This window comes from Halichoerus grypus, chromosome 4, assembly GCF_964656455.1.
Source record: "Halichoerus grypus chromosome 4, mHalGry1.hap1.1, whole genome shotgun sequence".
Lineage (NCBI taxonomy): Eukaryota > Metazoa > Chordata > Mammalia > Carnivora > Phocidae > Halichoerus > Halichoerus grypus.
This window is the reverse complement of record NC_135715.1, coordinates 93,541,504-93,561,685: the sequence shown is the minus strand read 5'-3', so window position 1 is coordinate 93,561,685 and position 20,182 is coordinate 93,541,504. Positions and strand designations below refer to the sequence as shown.

The 20,182-nt window shown below is 37.4% G+C and overlaps 1 protein-coding gene across 5 annotated transcripts in view; it reads left to right on the top strand.

Moving 5' to 3' along the window:
* Nucleotides 1-20,182, top strand: part of PTPN4 (protein tyrosine phosphatase non-receptor type 4) — a 229,593-nt gene that overhangs the window by 191,305 nt on the left and 18,106 nt on the right. For all 5 annotated transcript variants that reach the window (XM_078070673.1, XM_078070674.1, XM_078070670.1 and 2 more), the window contains 8 exons: nt 2,092-2,175; nt 2,269-2,325; nt 9,227-9,383; nt 12,460-12,626; nt 13,926-14,016; nt 14,102-14,163; nt 16,771-16,917; nt 18,697-18,825. In XM_078070673.1, coding sequence (XP_077926799.1) covers nt 2,092-2,175; nt 2,269-2,325; nt 9,227-9,383; nt 12,460-12,626; nt 13,926-14,016; nt 14,102-14,163; nt 16,771-16,917; nt 18,697-18,825 — 894 coding nt within the window. The remainder of the gene's footprint in view (nt 1-2,091; nt 2,176-2,268; nt 2,326-9,226; nt 9,384-12,459; nt 12,627-13,925; nt 14,017-14,101; nt 14,164-16,770; nt 16,918-18,696; nt 18,826-20,182) is intronic.

Genomic DNA, 20,182 nt, shown 5'->3' with positions numbered 1-20,182 from the left:
TCACTTAAGTTGTAACAGTATCGTTCTGGCTATTGTATTGAAAATAGACTGAAAGCAGGGTAGAAGTAAAGAAACTGGTTGTGAGGTAGTACAGTATTCCAGGGCTGTGCTGGTGATTTGGATCCGGATGGTAGCAGTGGAAGGAGAATGACATGGCTGTATTCTGGAGTTTGAGAACAGAGCTAACACAATATGCTGAGGGATTGGGTGTGTAGTATTGGGGAAAGAGAGGAATCAAAGATAACAGCAGTTTTTGGCCTGGACAACTAGGAGGATGAAGTTGCTATTTTCTGAGATGTGAAAGGCTACAGGTAGAGCAAGTATAGGTGGAATATCAGGAGCACAGTTTGGGACATGCCAAGTTTGAGATGGCTACTGGAAATCCATTTACAGATATGATCCTGGAGTTGAAGGGAGAGGTCCAAGCTAGAGTTGTAACATTGAGGTTTGGTGGCATGTAGACAATATGTAAAACCACAAGACAGGAAGACAACACCAAGGAAGTGTGGTGTGTGCAGGTAACTAAATAAGGGTTTCTAGAAAGTGAGCCTTTGGCCCTCCAAAATGTAAACATTAGGGAGATGAAGAAACCAGCAAAGGAGACTGAGAAGATGCAGACAGCGAGGTAGGAAGAAAACTAGTCCACTGGCATTAACTGGCTGATGGGAAGAAAGTCACAGAGAGAATAACCAGCTTTGTCAAGTGTTACTGGTAAGTCAAGTAGGATGAGGGTTGACAGTTGAGCACTGGATTTAGCAATGTGAAACTCTTTGGTGACCTTAATTAGAACAGTTTTGATAGAGCATTGGGGATAAAAATGACTCTGGGAGGATGGGATCAGGGTAAGTAGAGACAGCAAATGTGGCCAACTCTAAAAAAGTTTAGCAGCAAGAAGAAGGAGACAGATGGGGAAGTAGATAGATGAGGAAGCGGAGTCCAGAGAAAGTTCTTTTTTTAAGGGGAGAAATAAGAGTTTTTCTCAGAAGGGTGGAGAAAATTGATAATGTAGAAGCGTAGAGAATTGCTATAGCAAAATCCTTGAGTTTGGAAGAGGGCCTGGATCTAGAGCAAGGAGGAAGACAGTTTGAAGGTAATATAATTAGAAGTGATTATAGGGAAGAATATACAAATAACTAATGCAGCTGTAGGGTTACGGGAAGACTTCCCAAAGTGAACATCTCTGACCTGTGTCTTGAAGGATAAGCAAGAATTAGCCAGATACTTCCCCTGAAAGAGCATGCATAAAACATGTTCAGTGAAAGAAGCCAGTAACAAATGACCATGTGAGATGTCTACAGTAGTCAAATGTATAGAGACAAAGTAGGTTAGTGGTTGAATAGGACTTAAGGAATGGGGGTGAGGAGATGGGAAATGACTGGTAATGGGTACAGGGTCTCTTTGGGACATGATGAAAATATTTTTAAATTAAATTATAGTGATGTTTCTACAACTCTATGACTATAGTAAAAATTATTGAATTATACACTTTGGATGAAGTGTATAGCATGTGAATTATATCCCAGTAAAGCTGTTTTTAAAAAGCAGAGGGAGTGGGGCGCCTGGGTGACTCATTCGTTAAGCGTCTGCCTTCGGCTCAGGTCATGATCCCGAGGATCCTGGGATCTACCCCCACGTCGGGCTCCCTGCTCAGTGGGGATCCTGCTTCTCCCTCTCCCACTCCCCCTGCTTGTGTTCTCTCTCTCGCTGTGTCTCTCTCTCTCAAATAAATAAAATCTTCAAAAAAAAAAAAAAAGAGGGAGGAATGTGAATTCATATAACACTTAGGAACACTTATTGTGTGCAGAGCTTTGAGCTGGGTTCCAGGGGTACTGCAATGAATAACTTAATTCATAATGCCTGTTCCTCCTTGCACTTAGCCTAGCATGCAGGGGCAAGAAGGCTATATCTAGTTGGTGTAACTGCAAGTTATTAGTCAAAATTTACTTTCCTGAATTAACATTTGAATTTAAATTATGATTTTGTATGCACTGTAGATAATATCAACATACAAAAAGCATACATCATGTATATCTTTGAAGGAGAAATTATAAATGGGAAAAATTACACGTTATTTATTTTTGTCTTTTTAAGCCTAATGGTGGTATTCCACAAGATAATCTTGTTCTAATCAGAATGAAACCTGATGAAAATGGAAGGTTTGGATTCAATGTAAAGGTAATCTAGAATTTACATTTGACTCAGTTTTTAAATGAAGATGTATCTATTTTGGTAATACTTGACTGATATCTGACTTGCTCTCTTGTTCAGGGAGGATATGATCAGAAGATGCCTGTGATTGTGTCCCGAGTAGCACCAGGAACACCTGTGAGTTATCTAAATCTTGCAAGTAAATCCTGTTTTCAAGAAAATGTACTCACTTTATTTTTATTAGTTTAAATAAAGGAATGAATTAATCATTTCTTTTAATTTGTAAGTATCAAATATTGGCTAAATCTCTTAAATTGCTGGGAAGTTAGTTTTTATTTCCAGTCTATAAGGGTTTTTTTTTTTTTTTTTTTTTTTTTTAAAGATTTTATTTATTTATTTGAGGCAGAGAGAATGAGAGAGAGAGCACATGAGGGGGGGGAGGGTCAGAGGGAGAAGCAGGCTCCCTGCCGAGCAGGGAGCCCGATGCGGGACTCGATCCAGGGACTCCAGGATCATGACCTGAGCCGAAGGCAGTCGCTTAACCAACTGAGCCACCCAGGCGCCCTATAAGGGTTTTTTTTAATCCTTGTTTTTGTAAAGAAGCTGTATATAACTTTCAGTGTCTCTAAAGTGTTAAAAGATTCTATCAGAATAACTCCTTTAAACAGCAGAATGTAGACAGTATAGTATTTGTTTTTCTTTTTTGTTTGCTTTATCTTTTCATTTAGAATTGTTTACCTAGAGTCTGTTTGCCTACTTTGTGTTTAAAAAATTTACTTTAGGGCGCCTGGGTGGCTCAGTTGGTTAAGCGACTGCCTTCGGCTCAGGTCATGATCCTGGAGTCCCGGGATCGAGTCCCGCATCGGGCTCCCTGCTCTGCAGGGAGTCTGCTCCTCCCTCTGACCCTCCCCCCTCTCATGTGCTCTCTCTCTCATTCTCTCTCTCTCAAATAAATAAATAAAATCTTTAAAAATAAAAAATTAAAAAAAAATAAATAAAAAATTTACTTTAAATAGAAATGATACCAGTGTTTTCCCTATTGGGACAGTTTTTAAACTTTTTGTTGGAACATATTAAATAAAAGTATTATAATATATTAAACATTTTAAACAAAAGTAGAGAAAACACTCTATGTACCCATTATAATGAACCCTCCTGTACCCTTCATTCACCTTCAGCACTCATGAACTTTCTGCTCATCATAAGGGTAATTCTTAATTGTGGATGTGTTATCTTTATTGCACTTATATGTAGCAAATACTGCTTTCAAATTCCCATCTGTGTTGTTGCCTACTTTACCTAAATGGTCTTCAAGGACTTTTCAATCAGCACCTTTTATCATTTACCTGTCTCTCTGTCCTAGGACAGGTATAAACCAGCAGCCTGAGAGAAAAAGGCCAGTTATGCTTTTTTTGGTGCTTTGCAGCAACCTTGAAGTTAGTTTGAAGATCATAGTCAAGACTAATCAGGGATATCATGATACATAGTTTTGGTTCTAGTTGTTAAGGACTTTGTTGGTTGCAAATAACAGGGTACTCTGAAATACCTCTGACTTAAGCATAAATACAAAATCATACACATAATCATATAGCTATAGAGGTTTCTCACAAAATCCAAGGATAGGAATGCAATTAGATCTCTAGAAAAAAAACTTTAAAAATGAATATCAGGACTCTCTAGTTTTCATCTCTGTTTCTTTTTATGTTACATTTTTCTCTCTCACTGTAAGCCAATTTGTGTAGGGACTCAGCCTCATCTTTCTAACTCCTCTAAATAAAATGCAATCTAAATAAAAAGAGTGTACTTAGTAACAGCTTCAAGTTAGTCCTATACCATCACCACCACACACTCTACTTTCAAATATGATTGTGACCCCTGCATATCTACTAAAGAAAAATTGTATAGCTACCACTGTTCTTTTCAGTTGATATGATGGGCTAGTGGTAACTTTCATATTCATATATTACCAGCTCAGCCACCCAGAGGGATTAAACCTCAATCCAATTTACAGACTCCTGGGAAGTAAGTCCTTCATAGATCTAGCTTGTATCAGATGTCTGCTTTTCAACAAATCATTTTTGGGCGAGGGGGGACAGGACAGGGATATGATGGATAAAATGCATCCTGAACCTATTCTGCATGTGAAGGATGAGGACAAAGATCGGGGAAATAGTCAAATTACTTATTAGTACATAAGTATGGGAAATATGTGTTTGGGACAGACTGCAGATGAGAAGATGAAAGATTGCTAAATTCTCACCTGTAGATAATGTCTGAAATAGAAAGCTAAAAGGGTACCTGGGTGGCTGAGATAGTTAAGCATCTGCCTTCGGCTTGGGTCATGATCTCCAGGTCCTGGGATTGAACCCCGAGGCTGGGCTCCCAGCTGAGCAGGGAGTCGTCTTCTCCCTCTCCCCCTGCTTATGCTCTCTCTGTCTCTCTCTCTCTCTCTCAAATGAATAAGTAAAATCTTAAAAAAAATAAAATAAGAATAAAATAAAATAGAAATCTAAAGAAAAACAAAATGAGGATGTTATTTAGAGATACTGAAGTAGATACAAAAGATGTAGGTAAAATGTTGAAGTTGCCTGGGGTGGGGGAATGGTAGAGAGGAACACAAGAAATTGTTTCTTGTCTTAGTAATCTTATAGACCTAGTCAGTTCTTTGACCTGTGTGATATATAACTTTACTAAAAAAACAAATTTAAAGTACAATTTTTTAAAATCAAATACATGTCTTTTTATCCATTGATTCCACTTTTAGCAGTTGCCTCTAATGAAGCAGTTGGACTAGGGAACACAGGATACACAAGGATCTTCATTGTAATATTGTTTATAATAAAGATGGGGGTGACAAAAAATGTACATCATTAGAGTTGGTGAAATAAATTATATGCTGCTTTGCAGCTGTTGAAATGATGGATGATGTAGCTCCATATAAGTATGGAAATAAGGTGGTGTTACAGAAAATGCAACAAGAGGAAATCAGAGAGGGAGACAAACCATAAGAGACTCCTAATCATATGAAACAAACTGAGGGTTGCTGGAGGGAAGGGGGGTGGCGGGATGAGGTAACTGGTTGATGGACATTAAGGAGGGCATGTGATGTAATGAACATTGGGTATTATATAAGACTGATGAATCACTGACTTCTACCCCTGAAACTAATACATTATGTATTAATTGAATTTACATTTAAAATAAATAATAAAAAGAAAATGCATATTATTGCTCTACATGTATGTTTGATCCTGTTTTTAAATTTTTTTAATTTTGGGGGCACCTGGGTGGCTCAGTCGTTAAGCGTCTGCCTTCGGCTCAGGTCATGGTCCCAGGGTCCTGGGATCGAGCCCCGTATCGGGCTCCCTCCTCGGCGGGAGGCCTGCTTCTCCTTCTCCCACTCCCCCTGCTTGTGTTCCCTCTCGCTGTGTCTCTCTCCGTCAAATAAATAAATAAAATCTTTAATTTTTTTTAGAAGGGGGAGAGAGAGAGATGGGGAAGGGCAGAGGGAGCGAATCTTAAGCAGGCTCAACACCCAATGCAGAGCCTGACACGGGGCTAATCTCACAACCCTGAGATCATGATCTGAGCCAAAATCAAGAGTTGGGCGTTTGATCAACTGAGCCACTCAGACACCCTGATCCAGTTTTTTAAAATGTGAGTTAGGGCATTAAAAAGTCCGGAAACATGCTCAAATGTTAGTAGCATTTCATCTGGGTAGTAGAATTATTGGTGTTTATCACTTTCTTCTATATTCTTCTTTTTAATTGTCTGAATCATGACAATGAGAATGTACTGCTCTTGTAATTAGAAAAAATAATGAATCTTTTTTTATGTATGTGCCAGTTGCAATAGTCAGTGAATGACACAAAAGAAATACTAATTTTTCTGAGCAGTGACTGTGTATCATTTTCAGTTAAGTCAGAGATGTTCAGGGAACTTTGTATAGACAGGTTCATTTCCAAACAGAATGCTGTGACTCTAAATTTCCTTTTTAGGCTATACAAATTATTGGTAATTTTTCCTTTCTGTCATGTAGAACTATTTCCCATAAATATTGGCTAATGGGTGCCTCACTGGCTCAATTGGTAGAGCATGTGACTCTTGATCTCGGAGTCATGAGTTCAAGCCCCACATTGGGTGGAGAGCCTACCTAAAAAAAGGGAGAGGCTAGAAAATAGACCCATATTTAAAAGATAAGAGAAGACACAAGTTTCCAAAAGGCAGAGAATGAAAGACAAGAAAGGGGGATGAAAAAAAAAAAAGAAAGAACAGTGAAGCAGAATAACAGTTAAGGGAGGAAGAATGAGGCTTCTAGAAGGAAAAAATAAAAATTATTTAAAAAGAAAAGTATATTGGTTGGGGGCTCCTGGGTGGCTCAGTTGGTTAAGCATCTGGCGCTTGGTTTCAGCTCAGGTCATGATCTCCTGGGTCATGGGATGGAGCCCCGTATCAGGCTCCGTGACAGCAGGGAGTCTGCTTGAGATTCTCTCCCTCTGCTCCTCTCCCCACTTGCATGCTTTCTCTCTCTCTCTCAAATAAATAAATTTTTTTTTTTAAATATTGGCTGAATTTAGAACAAATTAGAACAATAGAAATTTATCATTTTTACATTATCTCATTAATTTAGAGACCATCACAGTGTTCCAGTTGGAAACCTCATTTTAGGTGATTGGGGGAAAAGAACAGGATTTTGTATATTTTAATGTTATCTTTTATATTGGACACCTTTTGAAATGGATAAAATAATTCCCAATTCTTCAATTTCCAGTTGAATTCATTTTTTTCTTTCTATATGATTATCTGTGAACAGGAAGCTGTTGCTGCAACAAAATCCGTTTAAATAAACAGCTTATCTAGACTTTCCAGGTCAGAATGCAAATAGAAATCTGTGAGCATACCTGATGAAAGGCAGGTTAAGTATGAGCGTTCCCATCAGTGGTAAAGTTTAAAAAAAAAATTATCTGCATGTTTTAGCGTATTGGTTAATATAGTGCCCCATGAGCTTCAGTGTCTGAACTGGAAGTATCAGTGGATGTATACAAGGTACAGTAAGAGAAATGCATAGCTGTTCTCTCCCTATCATATGGATTGCCTCCTCTTTTCTGCCAACTGTACTATCCACAAAGTAAGGTGAGAGGGTAACTCTTTGTTCTAGCCATTACATACCTCCCAGTACCATTGATATCTCCCAGTTCACTACTCTTTGGGTACTGCAAAGGCACTTCAAAAACTTGGGACTAAATTGGTACACAAAAGTATCATACTACTGGTGCACCGAGGGAGTATATGAATGTCATCTGCTCCACTACAAGAAGCAGAGAAAGAAACAACTAGAGAGAATGGTCATAACCTCTAAACATGAATTTTCCAGATTTTAATGCTGTGCATTGAATCATCTCATTTTTGTCTTTGCAACTCTGTGAAATAATTTGTGCAGATATCTGCTCCATTTTCAAAGTTTCAGGTGTTTAAAATCATACACTTCATAAGCAGCAAAGGAAGAACTTGGCTCCTAGCCCAGTGCTCTTTCCACTAGTGACAATATCTTGTTGGATTTTATTGACTTTGTGTTCGTTATGAATTTGAGTAGTTGTGCTTTCATTTCTTCAAGCTGCCTTTGTTGTATGGTCCGACCCAGTCATTTCCTTCTCTATCCAACCTAATCATCCTTCAAACTTGACTCTTGTGTGTTCTTACTGCTGTGTTCCTGGAGCATGCAATCCGTATTTCCGCTTACCTCCTTCAGCTTAATTAAGCCTTTGTTTTCTCAATAAAATACAAGCAGTCCTCACTCTGCACAGTAGTGCAGGACAGTAAAAATGACTGTGCAAGCTGAAACTGCAAAGCCATCTTGATAATCAGTGGGGAAAGATATGGTGGTTTCTATGACTTTTACATTTTTTATCCAATAATTGAAATCTCTCTTAGTTTCTCTTAAAAATGCATAGGGAGGTGAAAAATAGTAAAACTAATACTGGTTTAGTATCCTATAATTCAAACCACTAGAAACACTGAGAAATAAAGTGTTCTGTGTCCTTGTGGAAACTTATCACAAGTACTTTGAACAGTGGCTTTTTGCCCTTTTTGTTGTATAACTTAAAATACAGAGGGAGCATTTTTCTTGCATTGGCAAATTGTCCTAATCATTTCTAAACTTGAATTCACTTCTAGCATTTTATCGGTGCATTTTCAATGTTGTGAAATGTGACCTTCAGTGAGAACTTTTTTGCCATCGTCACTTCCTCTAGGATACCTTCATCCCTCTCATCAGAGCCACTTTCACCATTTATGTTAATAAGTCCACCTTCACTGAATTCCTCTCACTGTATGTCTGGGGGCTCTCTAATAGTAGTAGTGTCAGTATTTCCACTGTCAGTGGTTTATGTTCGACTTGAGTTTTCCTTCCATCACTATCACTCTTTTGTTTCTTTGTTGCATTTTTAACTTTTCTGGCCAGTTGCCTCTTTAGATTTACATGGGTTTATCACTGGGAGACAAGGAGGTGACACAGGTACCTGCTTTGCTGTCTCTGTGTGACCTGAGTAACAGATGCACGACAACAGATCACCCGCAGACTTTGACAGAAGTGATGTGATTGCTCACTGATCGTGATGTGTGTCTGTTATTTATGTAGTGATTTGTGGACTCACGAGCTAGTAGCAAACTCGTACTTTATGCAGTTATTCACAATTAATGTATTGTGGGGACTGTAATTTGAACCTTGTTGGGAGACTGGTGTTATTTAACTGAACTGTGGTAACTGAAATTTGTACATATCTGGACAGTGGCAGAGTGAGGGCTGCCACTATCTACGCACCTTGAGGTCATTAGACTTTTCTCTATATCTAGGCACATAATAGGGCACCAGGGGAAAAGTTGTTGAAAGAAAAAGGGGAAAAGTAGCTTCATGGGAAAGCTAGATTTCTGCTTTTTACAAACAGGTGAATAAATGGATGGATGCTTTTCTTTATGTACTTTTCATTCTCTTGCTGTAGAATCTATAAAAATAAATTCCTGTGCTTTACTTTCAGAAAGCCATGTGCACATCTGAAACCTTATTTATGTTACATTACAGGCTGACCTCTGTGTCCCTCGATTGAATGAAGGGGACCAAGTTGTACTGATCAATGGTCGGGACATTGCAGAACATACCCATGATCAAGTTGTCCTGTTTATTAAAGCTAGCTGTGAGAGACATTCTGGGGAACTTGTACTCCTGGTTCGACCTAATGGTAAGTACTCTATGCAGCACTGGATATTTTTATAATCCGTTAGCATTTGTTACTAGACACAGCAACCAGAGTGGGCTTTTTAAAACATAAATCATGTCGTGCAGTTTCCTGCTCAAAGCAGAGTGGCTTCCATTCACACTTGGATTAAAATTCAGTTCTTGGCCCCTTGCCTACCACACAGCCTTGCTCACTCTGTTCTGTGCTGGCTTTTTTTGTTTTTGTTCCTTCTCCCTAAATCTCCTTGATTTTGATATGACTTATACCCTCACTTCATTCAGGTCTCTGCTCAAATGTCATCCCCAGAAAGTCCTTCTCTTCTGACTACCATAGCTAAAATGGCCGCCCACTTCCCTCGTTGCTCTGGGAGTGGTAGGTATGCACTAAATACTTTTTAAATAGATGAGTATGTTTTGAGCCATTTTTAGAAAACTCTGTAACAAGCTATAGTTAAAGCATTTTTAAAAATCCTGTCCTTGTTGGCAGTAGACAATGCCAATAGCCTAATCATGTCATCTCCTTATCTGGACAGCTGATTGGTAATTCAGGGCCAGAGTTCCAGGTTTGGAGAAGCCTTAATACCATACACTCTAGCTCCTTTGCTGATTGCTTGAGTTTCCTCTATAACAGCCTCAAGATCATCCTGGCAATCTGCAGCACTCAATGGCTCCTGAAGCAGCTCATTTTCCCTTTGGGTAGCTTGAACATTTAATTGAACTAAAAATTCATCTTCTTTCAATCTCTTTGTTCCTAATTCTGTCCCTTTGTGCTATGCAGAATAAGTTAAATCCCCCTTCCTTCAGTTTTTTGACAATAGCTGATTTTACCTGAAACCTTCCCCCTTTCTCCAGTTTAACAATACCAGTCCTTCCGTGTTCATATGGCATTGCTTCAAGTTTCCGTTAACACTTTATCAATCTTCTCTGAGAAAAGTTCTCATATGCCTATATCCCAGCATTAGACACATCTTCTAGTTTTGTTCTGAACAGTTTGCCATTAATCATAGTTTTAGCCACAAGAGTAATTAATGGTTAATGCCTCGCTACCAGTTGTTGAATATATACCATAAGGAAGTAAAATGTAATTAGAATCGACCCATTGCCCACCTCCCACACCCAGCCCTGCAAAGTTTTCCAAGAGAGTTCCTTTAAAAAAGAAAAATACAGAACTCTCATTTTGTCTCTTAAGTACAAACAGGCATTTTCATTTTATCTTCTCTACTTCGTGTTTTTCTGCATTCGTGGTCTAGAATTGGCTTTCTGAGAAAATTCAAAGGACTTCAACAGAATGTTCTATTTTGACTTTTCAAGGAACTCATTCATTTGGACCTGATATTTAGGTGATTCATTATTAAGCATTTTCTGTCACATAATGCAACTTAAATTTTATACTAAGAATAATATTCTCTCAATTTTGCTTGTTCTGTTTTCTCTTGATAACAGATCCTAAGGAACTTAATAGTAAGTTCTTCACCTGGGCTGTTTTGTATATTCTCGTTTAATCTTTACAGGCATCCAATGAGATAGATGAATTATCCCCATTTTATAGTTGAAGGCACTTTAGCACCAAGACATTCAGTTATCTGCTCATAAATTCATGACTTGTACAGAGCCAGAATATGAGCAAAACTCCATATAATGGAAAAGGCCTGTCTTTTTGCAATTCCAAATCACTTTATTTATACTTTAAATTAGGAGGGGAAACCACCTAGGGCTTATTCCTTTGCAAAAGATCTTTCTGTTGTTTTGTTGTCAAAATCGGGACTGTGGGGATGTGCCTGGGTGGCTCAGTCGGTTAAGCGTCTAACTCTTGATTTCAGCTCAGGTCATGATCTCAGGGCTGTGAGATCGAGCCCTGTGTGGAGTTCCATGCTGGGGGTAGAACCTTCTTAAGATTCTCTCACACGTGCTCTCTCTGTCCCTCCCCCACTTGCATGTTGCGTGCTTTCTCTAAAAAAGAAAATATCTGGACTGGGACCTGTATTTATTTTTAGTATGAGTCTGTTGTGTCCCTTTTTATTTAAAGCAACACTTAATCAAACTTTAAAACTGTATTTACAAAAAGTATCAAAAAAACAAACAGCTTGTTTTTCTGGGTTTTTTCCTTTAAATCTCCTTCTTAGACAAAATGCATTCATACATTTTTTTTTCTTTTCATTCTTCTTTTCAGAAGTTTATTCTTCTCAGAAGTGCACACATCTGAACAGGAACCAGACCTCTTAAGCATGGGCAAAAGAGGCCCCTAGCTTGGCTCTACTCTGGCTCTCTCTCAGCTTTTTCCCTTATCTGTGGGGATCAGGATTTTGTGGGACCAAGAGGACATGCCACGCTATCACCTGTGACCACTCCTTCTTCTCTAGACCACCTCATTTCAACCCTCATTTCTCTGTCCAAGTAGCTCTGATCCCACTTCCTGGGCCTGTGTGGCTCTTTTCCCTAGATCCAGTCTCCCATGGGTGGATCACGTGGTATACGTACCCCTAGGCCAACAGGGTAGCTAAGAGGCAGCAGTTTGCAGAGGAGTGGAGAACAAACTTACATATGGGCTGGTATGTTCGCACGTATGTTCATAGGGTCCCATGTTAAAGAATGGAGTTTAGGGTGGGAAAAGAAGTAAGGCCAGAGTGTGGGGTCTGGGTCTCTTCATACTACTGTGACCATGGGTTCTGGCCTCCCAGGTTTTGTAGATGTGTCGAGGAAAGAGGATAGAACAGGTTTTGTTTAGCACTCTACTCAAGTTATTTGTGTTTTTTCATATCTGGATGTATGGTATATAGGTCCCTGTTTCTACTTTTGTTCTAGGTCCGACAGTTTAAGGGCAGGTCTGAGCTGCTGCTTGGCAGCTCCTCTTTTTCTAATTGTCTCTTCAAGTTACAGACATTTTCAGCAATATGGCCAAGAACGCTTCTTTTCCCTAAAGGTACAGCAAAGTTCAACTTCACAGCCACTTTGTCCCTTACACAGTGACACCCGACTCAGATCTGATGAATTCTTTTTCCTGACACAATTAAAGAACACATCTGGTAAATTCTTTTTGCCAATTGATTAAGATTTCCGTGTGGCTTTTTTGTTTTTTTTAGCTGTATATGATGTAGTGGAAGAAAAGCTAGAAAATGAGCCAGACTTCCAGTACATACCAGAGAAAGCCCCACTAGATAGCGTCCATCAGGATGACCATTCGCTGCGGGAGTCAATGATCCAGCTAGCCGAGGGGCTTATCACTGGAACAGTCCTGACACAATTTGATGTAAGTAATACTGCATGGAAAGGATGTTGGGCCATATTTTCTAATTAATTTCATGGTCTCTTAACTGCCTAATTTATCGTTTATAATTTATAAACTGAAATGGTATTCTGTGAAATATTTGACATAAAAAAAATGTTCTAAAATACATAGTTTTAAACATTGCTCCCAAAATACTAGCTGTAGTTACATAAATAGATATCTTTTTAAAAGAGAGGAATAAGGAGATTTTATGCATATGTCATCAAACTAAATTTTTTTCTGTAATTCAATAGCTATTTTTATGAAAGGTGGCAGATGAAGATAGGCTATGGTAGAGCTAAAAATCCTGAGTTAAAGGAAAATAACTTTTGTTCCTTGTCATATTTTATCCTTCTCTAATTTTTGTCTGTCTAGTTGGTCATCATTAATATTTGTTGCTCTAAAGTATGTGCTCTTGATAAGTGACTATAAAACATTTGTGACTGTAAATCATTTAGGGCATGTCAGTTTTTCCGTTCAGGCGCATGGGTGGCTCAGTTGGTTAAGCATCCACCTTCGGCTCAGGTCATGATCCCAGGGTCTGAGATTGAGCCCCAAGTCCGGCTCTGCTCGTTGGGGAGCCTGCTTCTCCCTCTTCCTCTGCCTGCCGCTCCCCCTTCCTCTGCCTGCCGCTCCCCCTGCTTGTGCTCTCTCTCTCTCTAATAAATAAATAAAATCTTTAAAAAGAAAAAAAAATTTGTTCTTGGTTCATATACTGTTTAAACCTCTCAAATTAAATGAGAGCTAAATGTTCTCTGCAGATTTGCTGTTCATAACTTCAGTTACTTTTCTGTAAGCAAAATTATTTTCAATTGTTTTATCATTTAAAAAAATACAATATATAATTCATGTCAGAAATTGTGCAGAATTCAGCTTCGCGAATTTGTTTCAATATCCTACTAGCCTAAGGTACATCACTGTATGGATGAGGTACCCTAAGAAAAAACCTGTTTGTTGTTAGCATAGAAATAATCCTGCAGGGGCGCCTGGGTGGCTCAGTCGTTAAGTGTTAAGTGTCTGCCTTGGTAGGCTCAGGTCATGATCCCAGAGTCCTTGCACGGAGCCCCGCATTGGGCTCCCTGCTGTGTGGGAAGCCTGCTTCTCCCTCCCCCCACTCCCCCTGCTTGTGTTCCCTCTCCCGCTGAGTCTGTCTCTGTCAAATAAATAAAATCTTTAAAAAAATTAAAAAAAAAAAAAATAATCCTGAAAAACAAAACAGAATCTCTTAATGGCTTGCTGGACTCTTCTTATACCCCCCTCCTTTTTTTTTTTTTTTTTTAGCAACTATATCGGAAAAAACCTGGAATGACAATGTCTTGTGCCAAATTACCTCAAAATATTTCCAAAAATAGATACAGAGATATTTCGCCTTGTAAGTATCTACCATCTCTGTTTGTTAAGTTTAATCTTTTTAGTCTAACTTTATCAAAATATTCTTTCTTTTAAATTTTTTTCAGATGATGCTACACGGGTCATTTTAAAGGGTAATGAAGACTATATCAATGCAAATTATATAAATGTAAGTTTATTTTTATTATGCCTTTATCATTGGGAATAAGAGGGACCACCATAAACTTTGAGGTTCCTTTTAACCTTGAGAAAATATTAACACTTTCAGATATTGAAAAATAGTATAAAATTAATGTTAAAAAAATAGTTTGGTACTGGCATATTAGCATATTCATAGAGCAGTGGAATAGAATAAGCTGAAATAATGGCTAGACTTTTGTTTATGGTAGAGATGGCCTTTTAAATCATTGAAGATAAAAATAGATTATCTAGTGAATGAGTTGAGTAATATATCTAGATATAATCTAGAATATATCATTGTAAGGACATTTTCCTTCCCTTCTATTGGGATTAAAAGGATTACTAACTTCTTAACTCTGTAATGTAGAAAATTTCAAACATACAAAAGTAGAAGAAAAGTAAAATGAACCTTCATATATACATCACTCAGCTCAACAATTGTCTAGATTGTTTTGAAACAGATCCATGTTTCATATCATTTATCTATAAAGACTTCACCTACTCACTCTTGATGTAACATATTTTAGATATATCAAAATATAAATGTTAAAAAATGGAATCATGAGAGTACTTGGAGGAAATCTATGAGAATGGCTTAAAATCTCAGAAAGGGAAAGACTTTTCTAAAGTTTAGACTCTTGTCTAAATTCACAAAAAGAAAAGTGCAAATCAAAACTGGAAGGAATTACTATTCTTCATCTATTAGACTTGAAATATCAAAGAGAGTGATAATATCATTTATAAGTCTATATCCTTTATCTGAAATCTTGGAGTCAAATATACTTTAGGATTCAGAATTTTTTGGCTTTTTTTTTTAAAATTATTCAGTGCCTGCCCCATAGACTGTAGTAAGTAACATCCCTAGCAGACTATGAGACATTACCCTGTAATCAGTGTATTGATACTCAGTAGCAAACTATTGATACTTCCATTGAGTGGGACTTATAAAGACTATAAGTAGTCTTAGATTAGCCAGATATTGCTGTCAGATGAGTCCAGATGAGGTCAGGTGTACCCAAAAAAGGACAGACTTACACTTCACAGCACTGGGAATTTCAGAATTGTGGTTGAGGGATTATCAGTATATTAAGGAGACTATCGCGGAACAAGCATTCCTCATACATTGTTGATGGAAGTATAAATAGGTACAACCTCTTCAGAAAGGTAACTAACAAAAATGTTGAGTTTACAAAAGTATTCAGTGCAGCTTTGTTTATGGTAGCAAATAGATTACCAGCAACTTAAGTGTTCGTTAAATAAATTACGGTATATGCAGAGCCATTAAAAAAATAAAATCTGACATCTCAAAGATAAAGTGGAAAAAGAGAAACAAGGTGCAGAACAACATTATAAGCTACCTTTTATGTTTTACAGAAAACAGAATTTTGCATCTACATTTGTGTGTTGTATATAGAGTATCTCTGAAAGGATATATTCGAAATTAGAAAAAAGGATTCTTTCCTGGGTGTGAACTGGAAGCTGGGATAGGAAGAGAGACGTTTTTCTCTGTTCACCCTTTGGTATTCTTCCAGTGCTATGGTGCATGTGTCACTTTTCTTCTTTTTTCATTAAGTCTCAAAATGTAGTAGGATGATGATTCATCTTTCCCAAATACTCATGATCTTACTCGTCCTGAAAATAATGAATTTAAAATATTTTCTACTATCTTTTCATATGTATATATGTATTATATATTATACATTATTCGTTAAGTCTGAACTAAAACAAATGGCAGAATTTTTGCTCCTTGCAAATTTTACCAATAAGCTGTTTAGAGACAAGTATTTTTATCTCTGTACCAAGTCTCTGCCTCTAAAACAGGGTTTTCTGTAAAGTTTCTCTTAAACCTGTAAGAGTACTTTGGAAAATATTTAAATTTCTGTTTCCAATAATTAAAAGATAAATATGTATAACTACTAAGAAATTTCTTCTGCAGATAAAGAAATTATTAATAAAGATTTGGGATTTTTCTTCTTTTTCAAATTTTTATTTAAATTCTAGTTAACATATAGTATAATACTGGTTTCAGGAGTAGAATTTAGTGATTCATCACTTACCTGCAACACCCAGTGCTCATTATAATAAGTGCCCTCCTTAATACCCATCACTCATTTAGCCCCTCCCACACCCACCTCCCTCCATTGACCCTCAGTTCTCTATCATTAAGAGTCTCTTATTGGGGAAAACAAAAAGAGTCTCTTATTGGGGCACCTGGGTGGCTCAGTCATTAAGCGTCTGACTTCGGCTCAGGTCATGATCCCCGGGGTCCTGGGATTGAGGCCCGCATTGGGCTCCCTGCTCCCCGGGAAGCCTGCTTCTCCCTCTCCCACTACCCCCTGCTTGTGTCCCCTCTCTGGCTGTGTCTGTCTCTGTCAAATAAATAAAATCTTTAAAAAAAAAAAGAAAAGTCTCTCACGGTTTGTTTCCCTCTCTTCTTTTTTTTAAAGATATTATTGGTAAAGGCTTATTTTACTGACTGCTGTTTATTGAGATTAGTTGTATTCAGTTGTTATTTCGTGGATGATTTTCATATACTTGATCGTAGCAAAAAGTAATAATGTAAAACACTTGAGTTTTGTGTCCTTTGCTTTTTTAGATGGAAATTCCTTCTTCTAGCATTATAAATCAGTATATTGCTTGTCAAGGGCCATTACCACACACTTGTACAGATTTTTGGCAGATGACTTGGGAACAAGGCTCCTCTATGGTTGTAATGTTGACTACACAAGTTGAACGTGGCAGAGTAAGTCATACTTGAATCTTACAAATTGCTTGGGCTTTTTTCTTTTCTTTTCTTTCTTTCTTTTTTTTTTTTTTTGCTTGGGCTTTTTTCAACTTACATTGCATATATCATCAAAATATTCACATTGATTTAGTCTTTTTTGTAACCTTTAAACTTTCTTTCTTGTGTTATTAAAATCATAGTGACTAACACATAATAAATGTGCTATATAAGTGTTAGCCACTATTATTATCAGTTATTATCTAAATGAATTAGCATGTATTTGATAAGGGATTTGATGTGGAATATATAAAGAACTCCTGTAACTCAACAATGAAATGGTAAATACCCAATTTAAAAATGGCCGAACCTGAGTAGATGTTTCTTGAAAGAAGATATTTAAATGGCCAGTAATGTCATAAAAAGATGCTCAGCATTATTAGTCACCATGGAAATGCAAAATCAAAACCACAAAGAGAGGGATGCCTGGGTGGTTTGGTCAGGTAAGCATCTGCCTTCAGCTCAGGTTATGATCCTGGGGTCCTGGGATTGAGTCCTGCGTTAGGCTCCTTGCTCAGCAGGAAGCCTGCTTCTCCCTCTCCCTCTGCCTGCTGCTCCCCCAGCTTGTGCTCTCTTTCCCTCTCTCTCTGACAAATAAATAAATAAAATCTTAAACACACACACACACACACACACACACAAAGAGGTAGCACTTCATATCCAGTAGGATGGCTAAAATAAAAATGACAGATAATACTAAGTGTTGACAATGATGTGGAGAAAATGGAACCCTCCTATACTGCTGCTAGATTTGTAAAATGATGGAAAACAGTGTCAGTTTCTCAAAAGGCTAAACATAGAGTTAATAACTCAGTAGTTTCACTCCTTGGTATACCCAGGAGAAATGAAAACATATGTCTATACAAGAACTTGTGCATAGATGTTCATAGCAGCATTATTCATAATCACCAAAAAGTGGAAACAATCCAAATATAACAAATAAAATGTGGTGTTATCATACAGTTGTATATCATTTGGCAGTAAAAAGAAATGAAGAAATGGTCCATGCTACAACATGGGTGAACCTTAGAAAATATTATGCTAAGTGAACAAAGGCAGTCACCAAAGACCACACACTGTGATTCCATTACCTGAAATGTCCAGAGTAGGCAAGTTCATAGAAGACAGGAAATGGATTAATGGTTGCCTAGGTCCAGAGTGAGAGAAGGGGTTGGGATAGAGGAACACACAGTGATTATTAATGGGTATGGGACTTCTTTGGGGAGTGAAAAAATGTTCTAAAAGTGATTGTGCTGATGGTTGCACAGTTCTAAAAACAATTATGTGCTTTAAATGGGTAAATTGTATGTGAATTATATGAGAGTAAAGCTGTTTTTTTAATATCCTAATTATGAAAATAAATAGATTGGCATTTTAGTTAGAGATTCTTTCTCATTGTTAACTTAAATCTAAAAATACCGAGTTTATGTGCACCATTTTGCCACTCTCATAGTAGTAGATGATTCAGGCAAGAATTAATCAAGAATGGTAAAACATTGGGTGAAAACTTGTAATAAACAGGATATTTGCAGTCTCAAAATATAGCCAAACAGATTATTGTTACAAAGAGAAAAAAATGATGAAGAAATTTTAATAGTTGGCAGATCTAGGTGAAGGATATATGAGGGCTCATCAGATTACTCTTTAACTTTTCTGTAGGCTTGAAAGTTTTTAAAAATTAAAACATTTTAAAATTGGAGAACCTAAATTATATATTTTTCTTAAATCTATTGATGTCAGGTTAAGTGTCACCAGTATTGGCCAGAACCCACAGGAAGTTCATCCTATGGATGCTATCAAGTCACCTGCCACTCAGAAGAAGGAAACACAGCATATATCTTCAGGAAGATGACACTATTTAACCAAGAGGTAGGAAGGCAGGATATCCACTCAGTAGAACGGTTATGTTCAAGGTAAAAACTTTGAAAGCTGAAAATACGTTGAGTCCTGGTTACTAGGAAATAATATTTAAAAATTCCTGAATTTGCTTCATTGGAACTCTTTGAAATCTTATGAAGTATATTCTCCTACTATATTAAATGTATTTTCAATTTCTCTAGGTAAATACGGTCAGTAAAAAAAGATTCTAGTAAATAATAGTTATTATTCTTAATATTTTGCCTCTTCATAAAAATTATGCCATGGTTGTGTTTGATTTCTTCCTGCCAGTAATATCAATAAAGTATTTGAGTACATCTGTGGAAATACAAAGAATAATTGAGAGCTATCAAATTATTATCCTTTTTGTAAAAGGGTGAAGGAGGTCAATTTCAGTCTCCCCAGTATTAAGAAGGAAAAGATTGTAGGCAGGATCCTCTGACAGCAGACAGATTATAGCTTTGTGTAATTGCTAGTTCCTACTACCACCTGGGTCATTCCTCTTTGGCTTCCAAATCCAGAGCCAGAAATGCAAACTGATTAGTAAATGATGGCTCAGTAACTCAATTGGAAGATGAGTGTGGAGCATGGCATGTTGCCAGTCTTGTCAGGCTGTTAAAGATAGTACACCCCACTTTCACTGCCTGCAGCTAGATATTCCCCTGTAGGCATCTTTGGTTTTGAAGGGGGCTAGAAGAAGAAAAAAGCAATTGCTAGAGAAGAACAAATAGCACAGGCTTTGAATACCCATGCCTATCCCATCAGTGGTTAAGCCTTTTGAAAATGAAAGCTTCAAATCCTCCACCACATTCCCCTCCACCTCCCTGAATATGAATAAAGGAGCCCAGCAAGACAGAGCTTTACTGACTCAAAGGGAAGGAGCCAGAAGTTGTGGGGATTTATAATAAAGGAATCTGGTATTGAATAAAGCTAAGTTACAAGAAATAAAAAATTAAATTTTCAAAATCTTATGAACTAGAGATTCCATTAGAATCGATTTAGGGCTTGTGTAGCTCCTGGTCCAATGTAACAAGGTAAGTCAATAAGATATTTCTTCATTTTCCCAAATGGGTATGAAAGGCTGTATATTGGCCATATAAAATAATATTTATATCTTCAGCATAATCTCTTTATGCTCCACCTATAAGTTACCCATGGCAGTTTATAAACTTACAGTGGCTTTTCTTTGCAAACCTTGAGCACCTCAGAACTATGACAAGACACAAATTAGTTTTTAAAGTTTGAGACAGATATAATTGGGAAAATACATTTGCTTATATACCAGATACATACATACATGGATGGATGGACTGACACACATACCCCAGAACATAATACCCATTTTACA